General features: G+C 38.9%; 1 protein-coding gene across 1 annotated transcript; it reads right to left on the reverse strand.

Moving 5' to 3' along the window:
• Window positions 1-1,924: 1,924 nt before the first annotated feature.
• On the reverse strand, window positions 1,925-25,810 carry pnpla7b (patatin-like phospholipase domain containing 7b). The gene is made up of 34 exons (XM_069682370.1): window positions 25,750-25,810; window positions 25,379-25,453; window positions 25,055-25,142; window positions 24,648-24,727; window positions 23,830-23,924; window positions 23,175-23,315; window positions 22,118-22,277; window positions 21,873-21,953; window positions 21,234-21,362; window positions 20,986-21,066; window positions 19,763-19,883; window positions 19,588-19,662; window positions 18,618-18,700; window positions 17,639-17,788; window positions 17,316-17,393; window positions 15,027-15,232; window positions 14,798-14,929; window positions 14,230-14,353; window positions 13,923-14,112; window positions 13,447-13,596; window positions 12,827-12,890; window positions 12,482-12,650; window positions 11,789-11,971; window positions 11,588-11,706; window positions 10,258-10,414; window positions 9,945-10,061; window positions 9,029-9,098; window positions 8,032-8,148; window positions 7,075-7,223; window positions 6,702-6,854; window positions 6,506-6,622; window positions 4,866-4,950; window positions 4,264-4,394; window positions 1,925-4,142 (listed from the first exon to the last, which is right to left on the reverse strand). The coding sequence occupies exons 1-34, from the start codon at window positions 25,789-25,791 to the stop codon at window positions 4,077-4,079; spliced, it is 3,978 nt and encodes a 1,325-aa protein (XP_069538471.1). The 5' UTR covers window positions 25,792-25,810; the 3' UTR covers window positions 1,925-4,076.
• Between the last annotated feature and the right edge of the window lie 1,442 nt (window positions 25,811-27,252).

The following is a 27,252-nucleotide window of genomic DNA, read 5'->3' on the forward strand; positions in this document are numbered from 1 at the left end:
TGCATTTAGGAATAAAAGTAATAAATAAATTATACAATTATATTAATGTTTATGTAAATACTAATATGACAGAGACAAAAAGCCAAAGTTAATCAGTAAAATCTATTTATTATTTATTTAATTAAATTGTTTTATTTTTTATTTTGCAACTTCCCTAGGGTTTGGGTCAGACGCAACATCTGACCTAACATCTGTGAAGAATGTCACATGTATATATCTTTACAAGGTATTGGTAATCAGAAGGAAGTTGGTTTAATATAAAACATTGTTTGGTCTAGTCCAAATCATCTTGTTGCATCTCAGAAAAATGCTTAAAGTGTTGCAGGTTCCCCGTCTCCCCTACAGCGACGTGCCTTTGAGACAATTAGCAGAGAGAAGTAACACATATGTGCAGCACACACACAGACACACACGCACGCACACACACACACACACACACACACACACACACACACACACACACACACACACACACACACATGCTGGATCAGACATTATAAAAAGAGCTTAGAAACTAGCTAGAAATTCCTACTTCTCAGATCTTGATGCTGATGAATATTCATTCAAAGACCAGCAGCCTCACCAAAATAACTTTAGAGGAACTAAAACATGTGTTGATAAACGAAATGATACAACCTACAACAATATAATACATTTTTTCCATTTCTATTTTATTGTAAGTTTATATTGTTAATATAACAGAGAGTAAAGTCTGGACCAGATTTAAGTGTCATGTGATTTGGGGCTATATTAATAAAAACTGATTGATTAATACATTGATATGCTTTCCTTGGTGACACTATTTCCCAATATAATGTTACTGATCATATCTATACTAATAATACACAGCTATATGTTTGACCTAATGACCATTCCCATCTCGTTAAAAGCTATAACAAAAGGTATCTCAGAGCACTTCAAAATAGCAGCTTTACACCGTACTCTATTATACTCTGTAGAGAGACCTGGCATGACTCCACAATGAGCAAGAGTAAGGCAAGGAAAAACTTCCTTTGAACAGGCAGAAACCAGGCTCATGATTAACAATAATTAGCAATAATAACTACAATGTTAATATTAGTATGACTGATAAAAATGATTGTAGCATTTCTAGTCAAGCAGGTCCACATCAGCAGGCAACAAAAAACTTTGAGACAAGCGAGCACAAAAACTCTCAGGAAGATATTATGTAAGTTACATGCATTAATGGAACATACATGCATACAGATGACATGAATGGATACAATAACATGTCAATCACGTATGACAAAAATGACCTTTTGCAGAGGAGTCATTAATTGTCAGCCCAGCCAAATATGGAGACATTTATGAGGATTCGAGTGTTAATATTGTGTATTATCTCAAAGGGGGGGGGGCTAATTTCAAGCTTCATATTTCACTCTGTGATAGCTGTGGAGTAGCTTAGCAAATTTACAGTTCAAAGAAATCAATTTTCTCACACTGGTGCTTTAGGCAGGCCCTCATACAGGCTGCGCCTGAAGGACTCAGTCAGCTCTGTCTCTTTAAGAAACTCCACCCCTACAAGCCCACTTTCTTCTGATTGGCCAGCTCTCCGAATCCTGCTTAGGCTGCACCTCAAAAGTTTGGACACATTTTCTCATACAAGTGAATGGGAAAGTGTGTCCAAACTTTTGACTGGTAGTGTATGTCTTAAAATGTGAAAAAGCATTATACACCCTCTTTAAACATTTCAATCAAGAGTAGAAATAATCATCATCGATCACCTTGGTAAGTCACTTAGCTAGAAAGCATCCTTTTTATATTGGATGTGTTCAAACTGACACCCTCGGGTGCCAGTTTAGCTCAGTGGTTAGATCGCTGTCCCTTACACAGAGGCTACAGTCTAAAAACTTACATTTACACCTGAAATTACATTCAGAAATAATTTTATTTCAACATGGCAACAAAAAGTTTCATCTCAATATGACAATTCACACAAATCTTTATCTTCTGGATTCAGTTTAGCTTTCACTACAGCACGCCTTAAAGAAAAACATGAAAACATGAAACATCAAATAGTGCATAAGTTATTATTACCCACCAGTTTGTTCTCTAAACATTCAGAATGAAATATCTTAAATTGTACTATATTATTTTATGTAACTATTTAACATGTAAGAGGTGACAACAAACTGAAAATAAGGATTTCAGCTGTACAAAGGCAACGTCTAATAGATCATATTCTCACATAGTAGTAACTATCCCCATTAACACAAAATCATAAATATCATCATCATCCAACATAAAAAATTAATAACACTTTTTAGCCTTCCAGTCATTAAAACAATTAAACACTACGAGTCAATACCACAGGAGCTGTGTGACCACAATACAGGACAAAAGGCAGCTTTTAAAAGCATCGTGTTGCATTAATAGTGAGGTACTAGTTTTATTATAGAACCAATGTTAGGTAGCTCTGAGTCCAAAACCTGATTATACTAACCATTCGATCATACAGCTTTACATAGAACAGTCCAGGCACCAGGTGTGCATATGAAAGGTGGCAACTTATTATTCAACTGACTTACTTTTCGCAGGTTTGATAACCACACATGGTATAACAAGTGAAATCTGAAAAGTTAAGGCTGTGTTCACTTGCATGCTCTATCTAAACAGCACAGTAACAAAGACCAGCACAAGGCAGGTGGACAGTCAAGTGTGCAGAATCAGCCAGGGTGCACCCAAGCACACCTGTTTTTACAGAGTCATGGGTGCAAAAAGGCTGGGTCAGGTGGTATATAACACTGAAATGTGTGGTGATAATCATGCTCTCTGTCACATAACTTAAAGCAGCAACAACAAAAAAGATTCCTAATGCTAACATTTTGTTTTTTTGAGGTGTTTTTGTATTTGCTGAATTTTAATTTCTCACAATTGTGAGCACCTCCTGCACCACCTGCATTGATTTTTTTTTTTTACCATGCATTAACTACATTATTTGAGTTTACAGACTTAAATCCTGTCCAGTATGCAGTTTTAAATATAGTTGAAAATATGGACATGGATAAAATTCCTGCCAAGAAGAAAAGTGTATAGAACAGCCGAGTGCTTGATGTGAAAATGTCAGTGGCACAGGCAATGCAAATAATATTGTCAGAGAAATGCCAACATTATACTGCTGCTAACATACTCTCATATGTTCACTGAATAGTTAGTTCCATGTACTGTAAGAATTACATTCATGATACACATCCAAACTGAGTGTTCAGCATGTATGAAAAAGATCTAGAGTCACAGTTCACATTATTCTTGTCACACCGATGGTGTGCAGACATCCCTACTTTCCCTTCACAATCGGACAGATGTAACACTGTACATTTATGTGTATTTACATATGCATTTGTATATGTATCTGTATATATGCAACTTAAAAGAAGAGGAACACACTTTTCACAATGGCACACCTGCTCTTCCATTAAAGTTAGTTGTTGTGGTTATTAGAAAATGTGTTCTGTGTAGGTTGTGTTATTTTGACCATGCCATTTAGGTACTTCAATTAAATCTATTCCTTTAACTTCTTAAAGTAGTGGTATGTATATCTATATAAAGTGTTAGCTTATATGTAAACATAATAAAATGCATTGAAGGCCAGTAATGATCTGAGCTTATTATACGAAGCAGCTATGCTCAGAAATGTGCAGAAAATTGGCACTACATATGATTAAAGACAGATTATTGACAGGTAGTACAGCATTTTCATGTTGTGTGTGATGTTCTTGTATAAAGATACAAACATTTTCAAGGCTCTGGTGGCACAATTCCATAAATGTCCCTGTTTGTCCATAACTAGAACTGAGCAAGAGACTACCAAACAATTCAAACACATTTGGGCTCTTCACTCCTTTTGCTCAAAGGTTTGAGCCGAGAATTCACTGAATCCATCAACTGTTTTCTATTCTGCTCAAGTGTCTTTGAGCAAAACACAGATCATGCTACTTGGCTGCATGTTTGTAATACATATGTTTCGAAGGCAAAACTGCACTGAAACATGTATGCTGTGGACCACAGTCAGACACCCTGACAGGAAGTCACACCGCTGACGGATCTCAGGGATGTCATGGCCGAGAGCTTTGTGCAGAATTCTTCGGCCGACGTCTGACTCGGACCTGAATTTCTTCGTCCTGAAGAGAAGACAGAAAAGTAATAAACATGCTCAGTTAACTTTAGGATGATTGCATCTTTGTGGTTTAATGATGATTACATTGATTTGAAATGAGTACATTTTATTTGTCTAATACATACTGTTTCAGCTGTGTCTGCCGTCTCCTCTCCCTCGGTGTATTCACTGCCAGCGGTAAACGGCTCAAAGTCAGACAGGGCGCTTTCCACTGCCTCCTCATCATAGTCTGTCTGGTATTCATCAGAGAGTTCCTCTTAAGGAAAACAAGAGACAACATGACCGTCAATTATGAATATTACAGAGTATTAACAACACTGGAAATATGGGTATCATTTCAAATATTATCCCTTAGATGCGAGATCAGTTATGCATTTTGTGACATAAGAGAACAACCCTTTAATACTTTCACATGTGACTGCTCACTTCCTGCTGGTCTCTGCAAATGTGTGAACAACCTTTAATATTTTCAGATATCCTGTTTTTATACCAGCTCCATAGCAGTTCAGGATGAATAAAAGTTCACTTGTTTTAAGTGGATATGGAGTAACCTACTGATCAAATCATCAGAATTTTAAAGAAGCTCCAAAGATTTTCATGGCTGTCGATGAACACTGATGCTTCATTTTGTGGCTGGGATTTTAAAGTTTACAGCCTGCCATGCTGTTGCATCTGCTTTGCTCTGACTTAGATTAAAAAATAAAAGTGCATTTTACTTGTTACTAACCATCGATCAAGGCATTCTTCACAGGTTCTATTCTTGACACAATCTCTGCCAGGTCAGTGAAGGAGGCATTTGGACAGGTGACCACCTGAAAGACACACAGTGCATCATACATCCAATAAAGACTTTAATCAGCATCAATTTCGAAACTCTTACTCTCGTCTTGCTTGTACATTTACAACAGACATCAATTAGCATCAGTAAAACAATATCTAGAGATTAACGAGCTCTAGTTTGTATGTGTGTAAATAAACTGCAGTGACTCTGTGATTACAAAGCCTGCACATACATGATTATTTCATGGCTTTCCATCACATCAAAGGAAACTCTGGGTAAAACGCTTTCTGCTCATGTCTCAGTCTGCACAAAGCACCTCTTAGTGCAACAAGTGGCATTCTTGTGTGATATCTGATATTCAAGATCCTCCAAATGGAGGTCAAGATTTAAAGATACACTGTACAGTTTGTGACCTCTAGTTTCACTGCAGACCAGTGACTGTAAATCCTGGTTTTGTGCTTATCCTGCATGTTACAAACAAAAGTTTTACTTTTAGCAGTGAGGACTCACTGAGACTGATGTCTCTTTTCCAAGGGTGCCCAAAACAGTTATATAAACACAGTTATACCCTATCAATTATACATCCATACACACATATACATAGAGTTGCAAGTATGTTTGCAGTTTAGCTGCTAGCTCTTTAAAATACTGTTTGATACAAAAAAGGACAGCTTAGCTTGGTTTGAAAATTATTCCAGTTAATGGGTGCAGGAATACTAAAGGTGGACTTCCCCAGTTCAGTCCTACAGCGTGGTGTATTTAGAGTTACCCGCTTTTGAGATCAGGGTGTATGTCTTAAGATGTTCTTACTCGTATGTTGTTACTCCTCAAGTACAAATGGTTCTGAATGCAGAATGCAGAGTGCTATGATATAAAGGGTCCCACAGCTTTAAGGCAGAGACTGGAGCATGAGTATAGTGTATCTTAATAGTCCAAGACTGGCATTGTCATAGCCTGAACAGTTTTTTTCTATTGAGCGTAGTTAGGCAGCGCCTTTTCCTATAAAGAAAACCAAGTCTAGTCTTAAGTTTGTTGATAAATTTGAAATGTGTAATCTAAAAGACAGATACTGAAGTACCTGAACACATTCAATGTCTACATTGTTTAATGTAGATAGTTGTGCACCTATGAGGCCAATGCTCTGACTAGAAATTACCATATACTTTGTTTTACGGGAAGTCAGCTCTTTTGTCTGTTCCCACATCACCACATCAACTGCTACGATTGGCGGGATTCTATTAGCTCAATAATTCTGTAACCAATTACAAGCAATCTAATCGAGAACAATAAGTAAAATAGATAAGTCAACCTTTAAAAGCCTTGTTAAGTCAAAGTAGCAAGCTGCAAATTTTACCCTGTGCCAATATAATTAGCTGTATCTGTAATTACTAAAGTGGCTGCAAAGATTGCTGGAAGTAAAACATTCTAGAAGGTTAAAATGCACTAATGAAACAGAAGAAGTCTATGTAGATATTTCCTAACATTAGGAATTGTAACCCATACTGGTTAGAAGTGAAATTCAGCAAAACAACATTATAATTGCTTCAAAATGCAGCCCCTCAGCAGGGTCTGTAGTTTTCACTCACATGTCCAGTTCTGGTCTTGTGGAACTCCTCCTGATGTTTGTCCTTAAGCATGCTGTCCACCACGCCACTGCGCTGCCACACATCAAACAATGTCTTTCCATGCTGGTATCCCACCTCCTGCAGCCATAGTGAAGAAGGGTTAGAGTGACATTCAACACTTGGAAGAGTTGTGTAGAGGAACAGAGGGGAAACTTACAGCGATCTCGTCAAACTTCCCAAACTCTAGAGTGCCGTAGTGGTCGATGGGTGGTCGGATGTACTCGCAGTATTCACTGTCTTTGACCACTTCGAGCTGCCGCACACAGCAGACGTAAGCAAGTCTGGTTTGGATCTCTGCCATGTTCAGGACCTTATATATGAAAGTAGTTCAGTTTAATAGTTGACAGCCATTACTGATATTCAGCATACCTAGATTTCATGATGTTTTTATAGATTCCTGCCATTATTTCTCTAAATGTGGATCATAAGGTGATAATAATGACATTTTACTGATTTTTATACATTTCTGCATTATTTTTGATCGATGGCCGTAAGAAAAACTCCAGAGGACATCTGACATGAAGGTGTACCTTGACTCTCTCTGCCAGAGGGTTGAAACGTTTCCACAGCAGCCACCAGCCGTTCAGAGAGTCGCCGTAGTTGGTCAGGTTGGTTTCATCCCGACTTCCAACATCAATTGCAATCACAACCTTTGCCCCCATTGAGCGTGCCACATCAGCTGGGAATCAAAATGAGAGAAACACATGCATTGTAGTTCATAATGGCACCAAAACAACTTAATCTCAATCAGTTTTATCATGAGAGATTTTACTGTTTGGGTTTTTGTTTGCTTATGTTGTTCAACTGCTTCTCAGTCCTAATGGTGCAGCTTTTGCATTTTTAACAGTTACAGACAACTCCAATATGTAAATACAGCTGTGTGTGATTTGACTGAAATATTCTGAAATGATCCATCAGCACATAGAATGATGTTTTAAGAAGACAACAATCCTCTCATCAAAAAGTTGATTTTAGCAACACAAATGACAGAATTGTCAGACAGCACAATCAAGTTTCAATCACTTATTCACTCTGTCATTTGCTTTGGACAAACACGTTAAAGATAAGTTTTCCCAAATATATTTAGACTTTTTGATGAATGCTTCATTTTTGGTTTTTAAAGCCCCCCTCCAGTAAAAATCCAATGTTTAACCTTGTAAACATCTCCATGTGGTGTTTTTCATTTTCACCACGAGACATATCAGGGACGACACAAGTGGGAAGAACAGCATCCTGTTCTTGTAAATTGCTGTAATGCAGCAAGAGGCTGAAAGAGGGTTAGTTATTTCATGGCTGTGTTGTTCATTCACTCATAAGTAAATTACAGAGGGTTAATGACTTGGTGTAAATGTCTCTAGAACAGATCTAGATGATCCAGTCTATAAAATTGTAATAATTTTTTTCAACAAAGCAGACTTGAAATACTCTGTCCTGTATATAGTTATGAAATATATAATTACCACTATCACACTGTCAGTGTTTCTCACCAGGCAGGTTGTTGATGTACCCTCCGTCCATGAGCAAGTGTCCATCTTTGGGATCGCAGAGAGGCGGCAGGTAGCCGGACAGTGACATGCTGGCCCGGACATATCGCCACAAAGAACCTGAAAAGGAAAGATGAGTGTCAGGTAAACAGGTTTACGGAGAAGAGAGAGAGATGGGGGAACCATAGTAGTGTTATGTACTTTTGCTTTTAATTAACATTACATATGACATACACTACATTTCAAAAGTTTGGAACCATCTGTTATCTGGAGTTTTTAATTTTTCTCCAATAACATCTATTTCATGAGGGATTTTTATCCCTGTGCACTTTATTTCAGATAGCAATTGTATTATTCACTTTAAAGACCAACAAAGAAAAACAATTAAATGAGTAACAATTCTCCCAAATAACCATTTTGATTTGTAGTAGCTCCATAAGATATACGTCATAGTCTCCAGGTAGAAAATATAAAGGCTTTGAGCCTTATTTAGACTCAGTCTCATTAACACAACGCACACTGCTTCATGTTTAAAACAAACTCACTCCAACTTCCAGCTTATATGCAAAAAGTGCTAAACCTACACTAACCATCTTTTTCTATTTTGAAGATCTAACAAGGAAATTTGCTAATACAACATCCCTGTTACTTGCAGCCTATAGACAGGGCGGCATAATTAATCCATATATTATAGATACGTTTTGTGGCCAATGTAATATCAAAATCACAGAAGCTGAAATCTTCTGATAAAGGTATTCTTTAGCTCAGAGGTACCTTCATCTCTTTTTTACCGTCACCTCCACAAGACCAAAAATGTGCCGTCGCCCTCTCAGCCATCTGACTGTAGCTCTTCTGTGGAAGTCAGTTTCAAACTTTTGTATGTCACTGTGCAGGCAGTTGTATGCTACATTCTTTTTACTAAACTTCAACAAATCTCTCTTTTACTGTAAAATAAGTTTTCACAGGGGACTTGAAAAGCAGAGATAAATGTTGCACAGACCGTCAGTGTGAACTCTCATGGAGGACGCTGTAATGTCTGTTGTAATGTTAAAGTACGGCAGCCACAGGTCCTACGAAGGAGAGGTGGTGAAAGAAAAAAGACAATGACATAATGTTATAATGTGTTGGAGGACAAAAAAAACAAAAACATCTGCATTTATGTCAGTTATTCTTGAGTAAACACACTGAAATGTGCACAAGATTATATATAACACTTTTTTTAACCTACTAATTTTTACACATCCATGGTTTGAAATTACTGAAGATGTAAAAAAACCAACAAAAAACACCCTTTCTTCCAACCCTCTCAATGGCAGAAACAAACCATTAGCCCATCATTCTTAATCAAGCGCATTTGCCTGCAGGGAATTTGTTTCTTGCTTTTGCAGCCTGTCTTGCAACTGCCCGCTGAAGCAACCAACTGGAGCTATATCAAAACTCTTTTTTTTATGATTATTTTTTGGGCCATTTTTGCCTTTATTGGTAGGATAGCTGAAGAGAGACAGGAAATATGGGAAAAGAAAGTGGGGGATGACATTCAGCAAAGGGTGGGAGTCGAGCCTGCGGCCGCTGCATTGACAGCTGTGGCCTCTGTATATGGGGCGCCTGCTCCACCCACTGAGCTAAACAAGCACCTCGCAATTTCAACTCTAACAAGAACTCCTTGCCTCTTTTAGTAATTAAGATACAATTAATCAAAATAGGGCCAAAATAAAAAAATACCCTTTTAAATTACAGAGAGCCATATATTAACTGGAGTGCTCACCTTCAGTTGTGGCAACTGAATTCTACTGATGCAGCATAATGTTAGATTAAACAGACTCTGATGAACAATACAGAGCCGATAGTTTAGAAGAAGTGATTTGCTGCTCTTGCTGCTCTTTGGAGATCTTGTTTAAAGAAAACTCTCAACTTACCTCAATCTGTTTACCCTTGAAGACGGAGCTAATGCTGGAGTTAAAGGAAGCTCCAGAAAACATGGAGGTAACAGGGTAGGTCAGATCCAAGATCTTCTTGAAGTAAGAGGTCATATCCTGAAAAGGGAAGGACGTTAGAAGGGAAGTGAAGAAAGTGCAAATTTAGCTTTGCTAAAAAAAAATCGTGTCTGGGAACTAGAAACTAAAACTAGTGTAAAGAAGAGAAAACATTAGAGAAGTTGTTAAATATAAGAGAGGATTTCATAATATTGTGGCCCAAATGCAATAATGCTATCAGATAATGTCAACACACCATGGCCCACTCTCTAGCCCGGACCCTCATGCGACTGTTGCTCTTCTCCTCAGCGTACAGCGCTCCCATGAAGGAACCAATGGATGTCCCACCCACCATGTCAACGGGGATCCCCGCCTCATTCAGGGCCCGCAGGATGCCGACCTGAGAGCAGCCCCTGAAAAGAGACAGACCTCCATCAAATAACAGCACAATTAATACTGTATATGACATCTAGTTTTCCACAAATGATCATTCAAGGCCATCAGTCTCCTATTTATCATCAATGTTTTGGAAGGATATAGAAAATTCTGTCTGTTTTTGCTGTTACTTTGTGATATACTGTATTTGTAGCAAATTACTCAAGTCAGAAAATAGCACTTATGTGGAAAAGGTGACACCCATGTTAAAGGGGAATTACATTTTTTTAAACTTGGGCCTTTTACATATTTGGAGTCAAATGACAAACAGGTCAAACATATTGGAAACTACTCCAGTAGATCGCTTCAGCTGGCAGCCATGAGACGGGCCGAAAAGGCTGCAGCATAGGCTCTAATCTTTCAGTTCTTGTTTTTCTCAGATTGTTATTTAAAGTATGTGACAATATTATGGGAAGGATGCCTACAGAGATCTTTTTGTTACAGTAAGCTTATACTATACATACTATAACTGCTGAGGTTACATACAAGGTGTCTCCAGTCATAGCTGAGAGGAATAGAGTCCCTACCTTATCTGAGCTCCAGGAGAAGCCAGAGCAGTGAGGAAAAGAGACGGTCAATCAGAGTAAAACAATCAGAACTCACTTTTTTAATAAAATATAAACATTTAAGGAATAAAAATGACCAACTGTTTGCCTTTTTTTCTTGATACTTCTACAATGCCAGACTGGGAACAAATACATATTGGGTTTTTTTTATTTATCAACACAAGTTCAGCGTCTAAGCTTTCTCAATCTATTTGATTATGAAAAAAAAATGTAGTTAACTATGTAGAGCAGATAGCAGATATTTTAGATATTTAGGCAAGAGTAGTAATGTTATGATGTCCCAAGTTCAAAGCAAGTCATAAATTGAACCAAAAACATGAAACACAATCTGCAGTTGGTGCCTTCTCTGATCACAGGAAGCTGGTATCTCCAACATGACATCTCCTTACGCTTTCCTGACTTGTATTTCATGTGCTGTAAAGAATGACCATATCAGCACAAAAATGTTGCTTCTATGTGGAGCTAACAATGTCCCCAAAAAGTGAACTTGATTCAGGTATTAATTGCAGGGTATAAAACTGCTCTTTTGGGCTAAGTCTAACAATGCTAGCAGTACTAAATGTGTTTGATGTTAATTTGCAGTACCTGGCGCCACCTCCCCCCAGCACAAGGGCGATGCTGTTTCCTGTCAGGATCCTGGCCAGACGGGAGAAGTCGGAGTGACGATCTGGACACTTTTCAAACACACGCTCGTACAACTCTCTCTGAAAACCACACACACACAAATATAGCATTGGCTATCCATGCCAGAATATATAAAAGATTCAGTAGGTCTGTGTTGAGTACCAGCTTTGGTAAACTCCTCCTGGAGAACACTCTGCGCGGGCAGGATAGGTGGTGGTGTCTGGAGATCCAGCTCCGCATGTTCAGCCACTCGGCCGTCCCTTTGGGAGGTGGGCCGTCCTCCTTGTGCAGCAAGACGAGCTGCTTCTGAGCACGAACTGCACTGCCCTCTAACATCCGCTCCAACTACATGTGGAGAAAAGGAAGAGAAAGCAGGTAGATTCACTCAGCTCACTGTGGAGAAGGACTTGTTGTAAATACCATGATGGTGCGGCTGAAGTGACTTAGCTTATCAGCTTATCAACTTCAGTGGGATTGTCCTTTTTTCCAACAGTTTGTATTCATTAACAAAGCTCATTTAGCAGAGACTTCTACGACCTGCCAGCCTTTCTCCATGGTGCTTTCATGTGCATGTGATGTTTGCCCAGAATGTTTGCTCACAGAAAATACAATGACTAAAGAAACAGCAGGAATCTGAAAGCTCATCTAAATGACAGAGCAAACAGTCGTGCCTGATACATTCTGACAAATATGTGTAAGCCTTGTTTTGTGGCAATAACAGCTCCTTGTACTGATTAGCCTAATCAATAAGCTACTCTCTCTATTACTCTTATGACCTGTCCGTTAAACACCTGGGTGCTTTCAGCTATAATAAACTTCCAGCAGAAGAACAGGTTTGAGTCTGTTGACACTGACCTCACCCACAGTCGGCTCCTGCTCACCCAGTCCCACGATGATGATGCAGTCTGCCTGGCGGATGCAGCGCTGGGTCCAAGGTGTGAGGCTGGAGTCAGACTGGTAGAGGACGATACGATGGATGTCTTCCTGCTGCCCGAGCCAGCTGGACAGACGGTACTCATGGACACTTTAAAAGATGAAGAGGTACAAATATCAGCCAGTATGCAACATATCACGCATCAACTGTCAGCTAAATAACATCTGTTAAACTAATCATATCTTTTCGAATAAAACATGTGACTATGTTGAATTGAATTTTTAATACTTGTATTACTCTGACGATTAGCACAAACAAATGTCTACCTGTCCAGAGCAGCAGAGCCAAGTCGCTGTTTGATGATGTCACTGGTCAGGAGTAGAGTGGGGCCTTCAGGAAACAGAAAAATTAAACAAGATATCAAAATGGGACCTTTGACGCAACATTTCATTTTCAACAATTTCCCAGTTTGGGATCAATAAAGTACATCTATCTATCCATCTATCTATCTATGTAACATTTTCCAGCTCCTCCTGGGGGATCCCGACGCGTTCCCAGGCCAGCTGGGATATATAATCCCTCCAGCAGTCTCTGGGTCTGCCCCAGGGTCTCATCCCAGTTGGATGTGCCTGGAAAACCTCCACAGTGAGGCGCCCAGGAGGCATCCTAATCAGATGCCCGAACCACCTCATCTGGCTTCTTTCGATGCGAGGCAGTAGCGGCTCTATTCAGAGCTCCCTCCGGATGTCTGGGCTCCTGACCCTATCTCTAAAGCTGAGCCAGACACCCTTCGGAGGAAACTCATGGTAAACACGTGTTGATTAAGTATACATCAGTGTTCAGGTAACCTACAGAAGTGGAGTCAGCACTGAATGTCTCTGTGTGTGTGTGTGTGTGTGTGTGTGTGTGTGTGTGTGTGTGTGTGTGTGTGTGTGTGTGTGTGTACCGATGCCACTGAGTGCATGCTGCAGCTCCAGAGTGAAGGCAGTGAGGGGAACCTCCTCAGACACAGGCAGGATGGACACAGTGGACAGGTTGGAGGCTGGATTCCCAGCATCCCACTTACTGGTGGGGGTGTGGAGACCAAGACTACGACCTGCAGGCAAGTGGAAGATTTTTCTCAATGGATATTTTAGACAGAGAAAAACAAACATGTTACATGTTTTATATATGCAAATATACTGTATGTGCATGTTAAATACTGTTAACTGTATGTATTTACTCTTTTTGTCCTTTCTTTGAGAGTGAGCAATATGTGTAATGTCCAACATTTGTGATTTCTGGTCATGTTTACTATGTGCTACTTTGTTTAAATCTTGTTTATTTCTAATTATGTCTGCTACATGTCATTATTTAGCCACTATACTATTGCACTATTAATGCTTGATACATAAATCTAAATTAAAAAGAGAAAGTGATTACCAGCCAGAGGTCCATTGACCTGCTGCATGTTTCCCAGGATCTTCTGTCCCAGCAGATGAATCAGCCTGGTGACAACCTGAGGATACCTCCTCTTGATGGAGTTCAGAGCTCCTTCAGGAAGCTTGGCCAGCTCGGAGTCCCTGACAGCATGGACTGTGGTGGCTCGGTTCATGTGAGTCAGGGCCTCAACCTGGGCAATTGACACAGCAGGTGTTGTGCTTTTGTTTGTAACAACTAAAAATGTATATCTGCCTGTCCAACAGTTTTATATGTGTTAATTTATTAAAACAGTTTCTGGTTTACTCACAACACCAATGAGATCCCCACGGCCATACTCTCCAGCCAGCTCCTTCTTCCCATCATCCTTTGCAATTACAGAACGAAGTCGGCCACTGAGGACAATGAAGGTGCTATCTGACTTGTCTCCCTGTCTACAAACAATCAGAACAGGAGAAAATTCTATTTTTTTATATCCTATTACATTAAAATTGGAAACATGTGTATTCCATGGGCTTCATGAAACATGCGCTGACATCCAAATATGTTCTTCTTCTCCCAAGTATGTTGATGAATTGTGTTTGAAGTTTGGAAGCACTTTGAGAAACAAAACGCAAGGTTGCTTTTTGTGCATATTGGCTCATGCTCTTAAATTTTGATCTTCCCTAAGGACAAGTGAGAAGGGTGAAAGTATTGATGATGGCCACAACAGTTATTCAATTGTTTTTAAAACACAATTTAAAATCTAAGCTGTTCACAAGATGTAAATTCTAAGATGAAGCTAAAGAAATAATTCCATGGAGTAATAAATTGAGTTTGTCTAAATGTGTGTCTTTTATTGATGCTTCAATTGTTTCAGGAGGAATCCCATCAGATACCTGTAAACAGCCCGTCCAGCCTCCACAGCCATCCAGTCCAGGGCAAAGTCAATCTGCCTTACAAACGGTGACACCCTTTTCACCACAGTGTGAGCTACATTCAGCACCACCCTTGGCTCCTCGCGCATCATCCTGCAAAGTTAAAAACACAGACCTGCTCGCATCCTCGCGTTGTGGTGGGAAGTAACTGACAAAGAGCTGAAACTGAATGTTTTGTGTGTGATCTTACTCATAGAAGTGGGCCTTAGATATGGAGAGGAAGGAGCAGTCTCTTTGAGCTCGGACACTAAAAATCAAAGGCTCCCCCGTGAGAACAGCAAGGTGACCAACCATCTCCCCCGGGTGGGTGACAAACAGCAAGGTGTCCTCCTCGCGGTCTATCATACGCTGGTAAACATGGAGCGCCCCCGAGATGACGAAGGCCACGCTCACATCCTGGATGTGATGTGAAAAAAAAAAAGAGGCATGGAAAAGAAATTAAAACAATCTGTATTGATAACTATTAGTAAATTGGTTGGAGATGAGTCAGGCAAAGGGTTGGTCTTATTGATCATTACTTGAATGTAATATCTTCATAATAGAATTGAAAATATTCATAAATTGAACAGGGTTTCTACATATTAAAAGTAAAAAAAACATTTATCCTGGGAAAAGAAAGGGGACATGGCACTTCCTACTTATCGTTGGGGAAAGCAATGTTATTTCCGTAGTTTTATATTCAGCACACTCAAGTCCTCTAGTTTAATCAGTGCCACCTTAGAAAGCTCTAAAGGGGCATTTTTACATTCTTCTTCCTATATTTAAAGCCAGCATCGATTAATGTGAGTGCCCATTAATGAAAAAAAAGGGCCACTATCATGCCGATGATGGAAAAAAATATATATATTTCACCAAAAATAAGCTTTGCAAAGTTGGCTTTTGTCTTTCTTTATAGGCAGGCCAGGCGTCGAACCTGCGATCAGTGCGCTGAGGACTGGAGCCTCTGTATATGGGGCGCCTGCTGTACCAGCTGAGCTAAACCAGCACCCCAGGAAAGGAATACTCATACTTTTTGTTACTTTTTGTTGCACTCGAGGATTACATTTCATAAATACATTGCACAGATTTATTTTTGTTGCGTTAATGATAAGATTTAGACGTATTCCCTCAGCCCAGCCGTATGAAACTATGGACCAAATAAAAATAAATATAAAACCACAAATTTGAGCAGTACGAATGCTTACGTTCAGCCGCTTAGCTCCGCCTACCCTCTCTGGCAGACCAACCACTGCTGGGTGATGGAAAACGCGTCACTAACTGGGCACCGCTTGTGTTTTTTTTCTGCGAAAGTTGCCACAGGCACCCAGTCTGTAATACTGCAGATGCAGAGGCTTTCATCAATGGGCCATAGGCTCCGTCACCATTGTGTTACCTCATTCGGCGAGAGATAGTGACTTAACAGACATTTATTTAAATAAAAATCTTCAAGATTATTACTTCAGTTTAAATTGTTCTGAGAACTAAAAAGTGGCAAGATGTGAATAAAGCATGTGAGTATACTCTGTGTCTTTTTGACTGATGATTCTTCGACTTTTGGGGGCATACCTGTGTTTATGTTTGTTTTATGGGACAATGTGTTGATTGTCAACAGCAATTAGGTCCATCATGTAAATGTGCCAGATTTAGCCAGGAAGGCCTCTTTTTCAACTGCAGTTCCTTTCAGGTTGATGGCATTTAAAAAAGTTTAAAGAAAACGTACTTAAAGATATAATCGTGAAGATTTTCATTTACATGAATGTCTATCACCCAGCAGTGGTTGGTCTGCCAGAGCGGTAGGCGGAGCTAAGTGTTGCGAGTAAACAGTAATCTACTATGGCTGAACAAACAAAGAAAAGATGGATGACTACAGATACAACTTCAACAATAATTAAAAATCCAAAGAAAAAGAAACAAACTCGACGCTCAGATGAAGCAGTCAACAAAGGAAAGCGACCGTCAGCCAGGAAAATCATTACAACCAGAGCCAACCGTGGACGTCACACATGCAGCACTGTCTGGATATCTGGCAAGTGTGCTCCCGCAATTACCGTTTATCGTCATAGGTGCCGCCAAAGAAACCAAAAGAGATCTTCGAGATTATCATTTCAAGCACGTAGACAAAAACACATTATCACAAAATTACAGAAGCACATAAGTTAGAAACAAAAGCACATAGACCTAAGTACAGACGACACACATAAGCACAGACCAATAGTTGATTGGTTGATTGATATTACTATGTGTCTCGAGTTTGACAGAAACTTTTTTTGTTTACAACAAAGCTCCAGTGGGCGCTTTTTAGAAACTTAAATTTGTTTTTTCCAGATGTTTTCTCCCTCATGTTGCCTCACCCTTGTAACACACTAACATTAAACCAGAAGTGAACAGTAAAATATCTAATTTATTGGAATTGGAAATGTAACCTAGCTGTGTCACTGTTTGTTGCTTCAGTATACACATTGATAATGAGTTTCTGTCTGTGTCGGAGCAACAAACTGACCTGGTCTCCCTGGTTGGCCACAACAGAGCCGGCTTTGACTTGGCGCAGGTTCACCCTCCCCTCCAGCAGACTGGGGTTCTGATGACATGACATAACATTTTTAAGACAAACTATGAAAAAATGCTGTTATAACTGCCTCACCAAACATATATATATACAAAAATATCACACATTTTAATACAGATCAACATCTGGCAGACTATAACTGTATTATGCACTGCTGCTTGTTTAAACCCTGTCAAAAACATTGCATTTTTTCCACATGTAAAACAAGAACAATCTCAGACTTATTTCAAACAATGTAGATGGAGTTTGTTTCCTACCTGTATTTGGATGACCTGCAGCAGGTCCTTTTTGGCAGCTTGGAATATGGCATTAACTTTATTATGGTGGACATTTCCTCCTCCGGCATCATTATAGTGATACACTGCAGATGGAGTGTGCAGCATTGTAACACTCTTCTTTAATATAGACTGAAGAGACAATAAGAGAAAAACTGTTATATGGACTTTATGCTCTTTATAAAGAAACTAAACCACAAACTACACACTCAATCAAAGTAACAATAACCGAAAATGATCCATTAAATCTGTTGTGTAACAGTGTAGTGTGCAAAAACCTGGGAAGCAAGCAATATGTTTTTTTATTTATGTTTTTCTCTTCTGTGTTTCTAACTCGAGAACAGGTTAAACTGTATGTCAGCATTATCTTTCATGCTGCATCAAGTTTCTAAATTCTAGTCATCTGTGAAACATATGAGGAAGACCAGTTTTACTTTGATGATCTCTCTCATTTACTTTTTATCACCTGTTGTTTTAGCATATAAAATACTTTTTTTCAGGGTTTCAAGTTTTTTGTGTGAACACAGATAAAAAAAACCCACTTTGGCAGGTGAAAAGAAAAAAATTAGTATTTGTAATCCTCATTTCAGACACAAAAGGCTAAAGTGCAGTCCACCATGATATTCACTCAATAAGTCTGAAAGCATTCACGTTTCTTCCACGTTCATATTTCAACAGGCATAAAATTGTAGTCTTGATCCCAGTGCAGCTTTTTGATACAGCTCCCCCCAAAAGTTGTTCTTTATTTACCTTCTCTTTACATTCAGTCAGAACTTATTTAGAAACTGTCAAACTTGAATAATGAGACTTATATAGGAAAATAAATACCATAAGACTGGTGGGACCGATCGGTCAAAAGGATCTTTGTGAAAAAAGTATTTTTCACAAAGATATTAAAGATATTTAAAACCTGCATTCAAACTGAAGACAAGTGCAGGAAACAAAATTCATATCCACAGACCTTCATGGGACTGTACGGCACCATCTCCTCTTTGGCAACTCGAGCCCGTTCATACACTCTGTTGAGGTCGACTGACATTTCACCTGCATGACGCAAAGTCGACAGTCAAAACCTTCATTAGCAGGTCTTAGTATCAGATATAGTTCTCAGTGACATAAACATCTCCCTGTGCTTGTGTCTTATTGGCTGCAGCAGGAGAATTTAGAAACAGATTCTCAACTTAGATATATTCAGGATGCTTTTCCTTGCTAGTCAACTTAATGTCAAGTTTGCTGGTTAAAATTCAGATAGCTGAGTTCAAGAATGGCAACTTCTTTGTCAGATTTTGTCACTGCAAGCTGTTTTACATGTTTGATAAGCATGCGGTTTGCACCGTTTTAGCACAGCTCTGTGGGTAGAAACATTAGCAATATCTCAAGTTTCATTCATGTATGGTAATATGGTTTATAATAAAAACAAGCTTTGTCCTACAATGACAGCATTTTATGTGTTACAGGGCATTCAATTAGAGAGTTGACAAAGTTTACTGAATTGCAACCTATACGAGAGATAAGTAAGTAGGGTGTAAGAAAAAGTAATCAGAGGACGTTTTAATGACTTGCATTTTGAAAATAAAATGTTAAAAAACCTTCCTCCTGTTATTTTTTTTTCTTCTACCTGGCACTTATACTGAAAGTTCCACTTTATTTCTACATTGTATCTAGTATTCAATCAATTAATTCTTAATTCTCAATACATGCACAAAAACATCTTCCTCTTAGATGTATTTTTTCTTATAGCTGGCACAAATGCTGAATTACTTTATTCATGACATTTAGACTTAATTCTTAAGAAGCAAAACAATATCAAAACATATCTTCATCCACTCATTCTTAATGCCTGGCCCTAAAACTATTCCATACTATGAAGATGAAAGAGGCAATATTGAAATAAAATGTACATGTACAAAAATGGTACTGTGTGTGCAGACCTGTAACAGCCATTGGGGTGGAGAGAGAGCGAGACTTGTATTTAGAAGTGGACACGTCAGAGAGGCTGGACTTTTCTGTGACAGAGACATAACAGAAAGCTTAAAACAAATAGCACTACTCAGATATAACTTCACAATAACAGTGAAATGATGGGAGATGGCTGGTGTTTCTGACCTGTGTCTGCTTTTTCAGAGCCCAGATCATCAGAGTGGGAAGGCTGCCTGCGGAGGCCTCTGTGTGGATGAGCTTCACCCAGAACATGGGCCACCGACACCAGTGAGATGGCTTGGCTCTCCTGTAAAACACACATGAAGAAATATTTAACAAAACTATAGTCACTGCCAGGTTGTTGTATTCCTCTTTACACCAGGCGAGATGCAGTTCACATCCATCAGTGTTTCCCACAGAATGATAGTGAAACTGTGACTGGGATGAGTGATATATTTGTTGAAAGATACATTAACCTAAAAATAAAACAGCAGCAAAAGTAGCCCTACACTAAACCTTCAACAACATTATCTTGCACTAACCGTTTCTAATTTGTAATAACATTAAGACATTCGTCTGTGATGCATATTACAATATGAGCCTTTGTGTGGGAGGGGCGGGGGCCGCTCTCTCTCACACACGCTACAGCTGGAGGCTGCAGATTCAGGACCGCAATTCTGACACCGCATTTCTAGGACCCTTGTTGTTTGCAACAGCGCCACCTACTGGACGACTGTAAAAAAAGCAACTAATGTCGTTTTCCACCCAAATACCATTTTTTAACAACTTCTAGTTTTAAAGGTTAATTACTCCCAAATACTGATTCTAATAATAGTTTAAAGGTGTATTACACCCAAATACTAAATCTAACAACATTTTAAAGTTTTTAAACCCAAATATAGATTATATAAATGACATTAGTTGCTTTTTTTACAGTCGCGATGGACAAACAACCTGAAAACATGATGCCAGCGCCCACTCTTATTGACAGCACAAAGGCAACATGCAAACATGGCCCATCATTTCCTTTCCTTTTAATGGCCCCAGCAACCTTGAACAGTCTTATCAGAGGAGGCAAGAACCATCTTACCTCAATTATTCTTATAACTTGAAGACTGAACTTGTATTATTTTCTTGAAAATTGTAATGCCCTGCTGTGCTATGTAAGTTATTTACTCCTCTATCTCTGCATTTGCCACTAGTGACCATGTAAGAGTTTGTACACCAATTGGTTGTGCTTTGTTAGACAGAATTGGGACACTGTCCTGATGTCTTGCATGGATGTGACCTGCTGTTACACAATAATGAAGCTCTAAGAAAGGCCTGTACTCTGAGACAGCGCTGCATATCAAAGAAAATAATAAAGCACATTTTTGTACAATGCATATCAATGAAAGCACAAACTGTACCGGGTTGAAGAGCTCAGTGGTCAGGCCAAGGTAGTTGTGTAAGGCAAGGAAGGTCACTCTCTGGAGACGCACCATGATTATCTGCAGAGAACAGCAGGGAATCAGTACAGACGAAACAATGAAAATTGTTACATATATTGAAGCTGCTCAAGCTTCCTTTCGCATGTTATACACTGGCTAAAATGGTATGTGCATTGCCTGTAGCTCTCGTGATGAAGAAAATACTTCTTTGTCAGTTGATACTTTACCTGTATGACACGAACAAGAGTTTCAGGATATTTTTCAAAGACGGACTGAAAAGCAGCAGCTGGAAGACGCAGGACAGTGGAGGGAACTGCAGCTCTCGCAGACACTGTTTTGTAAGGTGCTGGATAGCCCTGAAATACAGATAATACAGTGTAAGAAGATAAAATATATGAGAAGACTTTTGATATTTGAACAGCCAAACAAGACTGCAGGTTTAAGGCTCATCAATACAAGAGACTACGTCGACTTCTAATATAAAGACTGTGGTACCATTACCAGATATTTCAGTGAGTACAGAGAACCAGCTACTAGTTTCTCGGAAGGAAGTATTTGCTGAATTTGACAAAAAGTCCATTGGATTAGAATCACACACTCCACCTTGAAATGGCAGTGCAAGACATTCAAATGTAGAAAAAGAGTGAATCGACGAAGGGCTGATTTCCTGAATGATCCTAACACATTATTACATGCAGAATTTGTACATGATAAAGGTCACTGTTCCAGTAAAAAGTATTAAAGCAACAGCATTTAGAAGTATTCATGTTGAAATCTCAGCCAAAACCCTGCATAACAAACTATAGAATTATATATATAACTATACTGCATAATCTGTTATATAACATATGACATGGAAGACGTACAGTTATGATGTCCAAGATGCTGAGCAAACTGTGAACACTGTCTCCTGTTAAAACTTCCTTCACCACAGCGTCTGTACCATCCTGCAATAAGAAAACACGATCAGAGTTCAACATTAGAGGAAGAATCACAAGGCAGGGAGACTTTTTCCTCACTGACCCTGCAATCACCCACAAAACTGCAGAAGCTGAATGTGAAACATGTTTCTGATTTCTCTGAAGTAGGTGTCATTGTCTTGTGGTCTTACACTCTCGTGGATGCACAGCTCCAGGCGGCCATCTTGAACCACGTAAATACTGTCATCAGTGTCACCTGGCCTGAAGAGTGCTTCTCCTTGGTGCAGCTGGATCAGTACCATGTGACGACACAGCTCCAGGAAAAGAGGCTTTTCGAAGTGGCCAAGCACCCTGGTTACAACACACATGTGCACCCGGTGCATATATATTACACCACATTGCAATGATAGACACAGATGTTATGACACTCTGAGGTTTGAGGAATAGAAATGTAATCGGTTTAACAGTTTCATACTTAAGATAAAACACATTTATTTCTGACACCACAGATGTTCAACAAACTCGTTTTAATGGTCTCTGCTATTTTTATTAATTACAAAGAAAAGCAGTTTAAAGTTATAATCCCTCAGATGTAGTCCTGGTGTGTTTGGGGACACCTGTAATTACTGCTCCGTGCGAGTTGCAAAAACAGACTGCAGTTCTGTTCAAAATAATTAGATCCACGACTGGCAGAAAAAACCCTGATCATTAACATAGACAAATATATAAAAGAAGTGGGCGTAGCCTCTGGGTCGGAAAAGTGAAGCTACTGCAGAAAAATCTTAAACCTGCGTTCTTTCTCATGGCCAAAAGAAGCGACTCCAGGTGTTGCAAAATAAGTCCGATTGGATTAAAGCAGACGAGGGAATGAGCCTACTTCTCTCTTGATGTATTACCTCAGTAAACATTTTCCTAATGAGTTTGTGTTCTCAATCAGTAGTTTCAAGTCTACTTCAGTACAGCATGATGTTCTTTTTGTAAAGTATGGTCCCATTTAGAGTAAAATAGACTATAGATAAGGAAATGTTTCAGGACTTGGTTATGAGATTGACAATTGGGACCTGAAAATGCATTGTTCAGCGTTTGGTTGTACTAACGTGTGAAATGTAAGCATGGATCAACTTCAGCAAAGCAAATACATTTTGGTACACTGACTATTCGTTTGGTCAGTATATTTCTATGGGACTGCACAGAAACTGTGCGCATGTCTATGTGGAGGGTGGAAATAAAGCATGTAGTTTTACTTACCTTACATTTTTCAGCATGTACAACACCTCAGAGGGCAGATGGGAGTTCTGAACGTCAAACTCCGTCAGGTCGGCCTCCAGAAGACAGGGAGGAGGCTCCTTGGGCTGCAGGGTGGGGGGTTCCCTCCGGATGCGCAGGATCCTTTCACAAACACAAACGTATGAAAACCACATGTTCATCCTAAAGATGTACTTCTCTTATTTGATTTGCAGGTTTTTGCAGCTGAGCTTATTTTATCTTTCTTGTCCAAATTGAAATCTATCTCTTTTCTGAACTCTTTCTTTCTTTCTGAACTCTCTCTTTTTAATTTTTTTACATTTCTATTACAATCCACCCTTTTAAGGAATTTTGTCTTATGTAAACTCTGACTGACTACTCAGGTTGATGCTGAAGGCTTTAAATATTGTTCTTCATTAAAAATAATTACTTTAAGCTTATGTTGTAATTACATTCATCATATACAGTAGATCTTGTTTATATATGGCTCTGAAAAATGTATCATCTGCTGTTTGCTGGTGTATTGCTTTGCCAGTTTATCTTTGTAGACCTTGAGTTGAGATACATTTGTCAATCAGTTGTTCCCAAGGTAAAGAATTCACTTTCAACACTCAAATCTTATCTCCTGTCTACACCAGATGCTAAAACGGGGACTCACTTGCGAGCTATAGACAGGACTTTGGTCCTCTTCCTCACTCTCTGCCGTGAAGCTGAGTTTGAATTTGTGGTAGGGGGTGAGGACAACGTCTGGACCTGGATGACAGGAAAAGTTTGGTTGTTTGACATGTTTGGATTTAAGTAATAACTTTTAGAAGGACAACAATTTTGCTTCTATTACAAATCTGAATTATTGAAGGTATTTGTATTCCACAAGCAACAGAGCCTTATGATGGTGATATCATCAGCCAGTCAGCAAATCTCATCAGTCTGAAAAAGATAAAAACCTGATGACCTTTGGCAAGGCCCAGGCAACCTAACAAGATTTCTTTGTTTATGAACATTATTCTGAAGATTATTATAACAATCTATAAAAATCAATCTGCTGAAAAAAATAATTAGTTGCAAATCTGAAATGAAATGAGAGTGTTGCAGTGAATGTAGAATTGATATATCTCCTGAAACAAAGGGACATAAGAAAACAGGGGTTTGTGTATGAAAATATAAAATAATGGAAAGTAACATAAAGCGTTTGGTTCAAGTCATGAAAATAAGGAAAAGATGAGTCATTTTCCAGCATCTTTAGCTAAACATTAGGAAACAACTCAGCAACTTGAAACTTATAATGCCAGAGTGTTTCATTCATTCTTATCGTCTTTTGAGGAGTCTTAAGATAACTCCAAAACAGTAAGTCTTGTTAAAAACCCTCTTCAAAGGTTGTTCGGTATCTATCTGTCAGAAAAACGAATGAGATGGATAAATCAGAGTGTCCCCACTCTATTATTAAAACAATAAGTGGGATCTGAAGAGGGTACTGACCTTTCTCATGATCTTTCGGCCATAAAACATCACCTTATCCCTCTTCCTGAAGCGATAGTGAGGAACACCGGCCTCCTCCTCTGAAACACAGCAGACATCCTCTGTAAGACCATTTTAATTAACAGTATGAACCGTCTTGTGCTCCTCACATTTGAAGTTGAATTGATATAATTGATCTGATTAAATCCCCCTGCAGTCTCAGGGGCTTTTAATCTCTGAATAAACACACTCACCTTAAATAGAATTACATGAAACATTTAATGACATTATCGACTACCTCTACTGTTGTTGTTTGCTTGTGTTTCGTCTATGAGCATGTGTTTTGTGGGTGTATTTTTTCATATTTGCACACTGAACATTTTTAGATACAAATTAAGTCAGAGCCAGATAGTGTGAGGGGCACTGACTTGACCGTTTGTATCTTCTGTAAAGAAGGAACACAACAACTCCAACGATAGAAATCACTGTCACAGCTCCAATCAGCACTGCCGTCCACTGGAAGAAAGACAGACAGACACAACATTTGTTTTAGCTGTATTCAGTTGTTAAATAAAAGCCCTATGACATAAATATAATGTCAGAACTCTCTCAGGAAATTTTAACTATTGACATGTTTTTGCACCCAAGTCATTCATGTTTCCAAAGTACATCCTTCTCCAGTGCACTTCCAGACACATACTAATACATTCATTAAAATCAACCAATGTCCCCGTGAAACCAGTAATGGTTACCATATTGACTTCCGTCCTTTCCTCCATAAACTTCTCCATCGTGTCCTTGATCCCACTACCGAGTGGAACCAGGGTCTGAAACAAACATCAGGCACAGAAACAACACTGAGGGCATGAACACAACTGGACATGGGGCAGGCTATGTAAGGAGAAGTGGGACAATGTTCCTGAAAGCAATATTACCATCTATTTTGTAACCACACAGAGGCATTTAAATCTAGTTGTAAGCATAACGCATGGCAGAATATTTGTAATGCATTTGTCATTTACTTAACACGATACGATTGCCATAATCTTGCACCTTATTGCCTTGCAAGGACGTGAAACTTTATATTCAGACAATGAAGGAATGCCATCGAGGACTGACATACCGGGTATATACTGCAGCTCCCCTCTTCATCATTGTCTTCCATGCCTGTAACAATAATATAATGTAACATTTAAACAAGGCAATAGAAAAACTAAAACTAAAAAGTACCTAGTAGTCACATAATGACAATGTCATATGAGGAAAATTGGGATTTCAAATTGAGAAAGATGATGAGGGTAAACCTGGGTCAGTTGCAACAAGTCTTATTCCTTCAATCTCAGACATTTAAGAAAAATATGATCAGTTGGACCTTGCCCCACTGTTCAGACATTAGATTTTATTAAATGTGTTGCTGGCTTTGTTGAAAAAATAAAAGAACTTGTTTTAGAAATATTACTTTTTTTTTTTAATCGTCTTTAAAAAAAAATATATCCTTCCTAAACTCTAATATGAATCAAAGAAAATGTATAAAGTATGAATCATTATTTGTTGACTTCTAAGTGGCATAATTAGCATGTGTCAAAGTGAGTTCACAGGGAAATATAGAGATATTAAAAAACATTTGTAACATTTTCACATTGTCTGAAGTAGGGCTATGTTTTATGCATAAATAAATAAAACTCAATTTTTTGATTACATGTTAATAAACAAGTATAACTAATTTAACTAAACTTAATTTAACATTTTTAAAAGGTTGCAACCTGTCCCTGATAAGTGTTTTATCTGTCCCTAGGGTTGGGGTACATAAATGGTTTGTCTAGTCCCAATGGTCTCTGAGTAACAGAGAGAAATGTAGAAAGCGATGCAACCATCCCCGTTCTCCCCTGCTTACTATCACGGAACTCTAATTTGTTGACTTTTGTGATCGTACGTAAATAGCCCGGGACTCGATCTCCTGACCCCTTGCAACTTTAGTGCCTTACTTGTACTCGAATCGACCGACACAGAGTCACAGAGCAAATCTGGGTTAAAGATCATCTCAGCTCAAGAAAAATAAGTCACAAGCTCTGTACTTGTAACCAGACACTTCTCCTGCTCTAACACACTGCTATATACCTACTCCAATGGACTCCAAAAACACACACCAGGATGGTAGAAGGCTCGTCCAAGGCAAGGAAAGATCCAGGCTATAATGTTAATGTCGGGGGGTTATTTGCTTTCCATGTTGACTTTGCCATGGTCTGTTCTGCCTAACAATTTAACGATTTCTGTGGTTTGCGTATGAGCCGAAATTGAAAGTGGATATAGTCAATTTACATGGACTCTGAGTGAATTTGCCGAAGAGCAGTAAAACACAGAATTAAGTTTAGTCCTGATATTTACAGTACAGCGACAGGATTGTAACATTGTAACAAGAAACCACAGAGATTTATATTCCGGGTTGACGAGATTTAAAAGTGGCTAGGATCACACTGAATAACACTTCTATAGTTTAATATCAAACAATAGCTGACTGTGAAATAGTATGCAAAAAGCCAAACTGTTAAGTGAAATATAGCTAGCACAAACTTGAACTTTGTTATTGCCAATCGTCACGGATTGTGCGCGGACTCCGCTTCTTCTG

The sequence above is a fragment of the Semicossyphus pulcher genome, unplaced genomic scaffold (genome assembly GCF_022749685.1).
Source record: "Semicossyphus pulcher isolate SPU_LCO1_2020_fin unplaced genomic scaffold, fSemPul1.0.p SCAF_6, whole genome shotgun sequence".
Taxonomy (NCBI): Eukaryota; Metazoa; Chordata; class Actinopteri; order Labriformes; family Labridae; genus Semicossyphus; species Semicossyphus pulcher.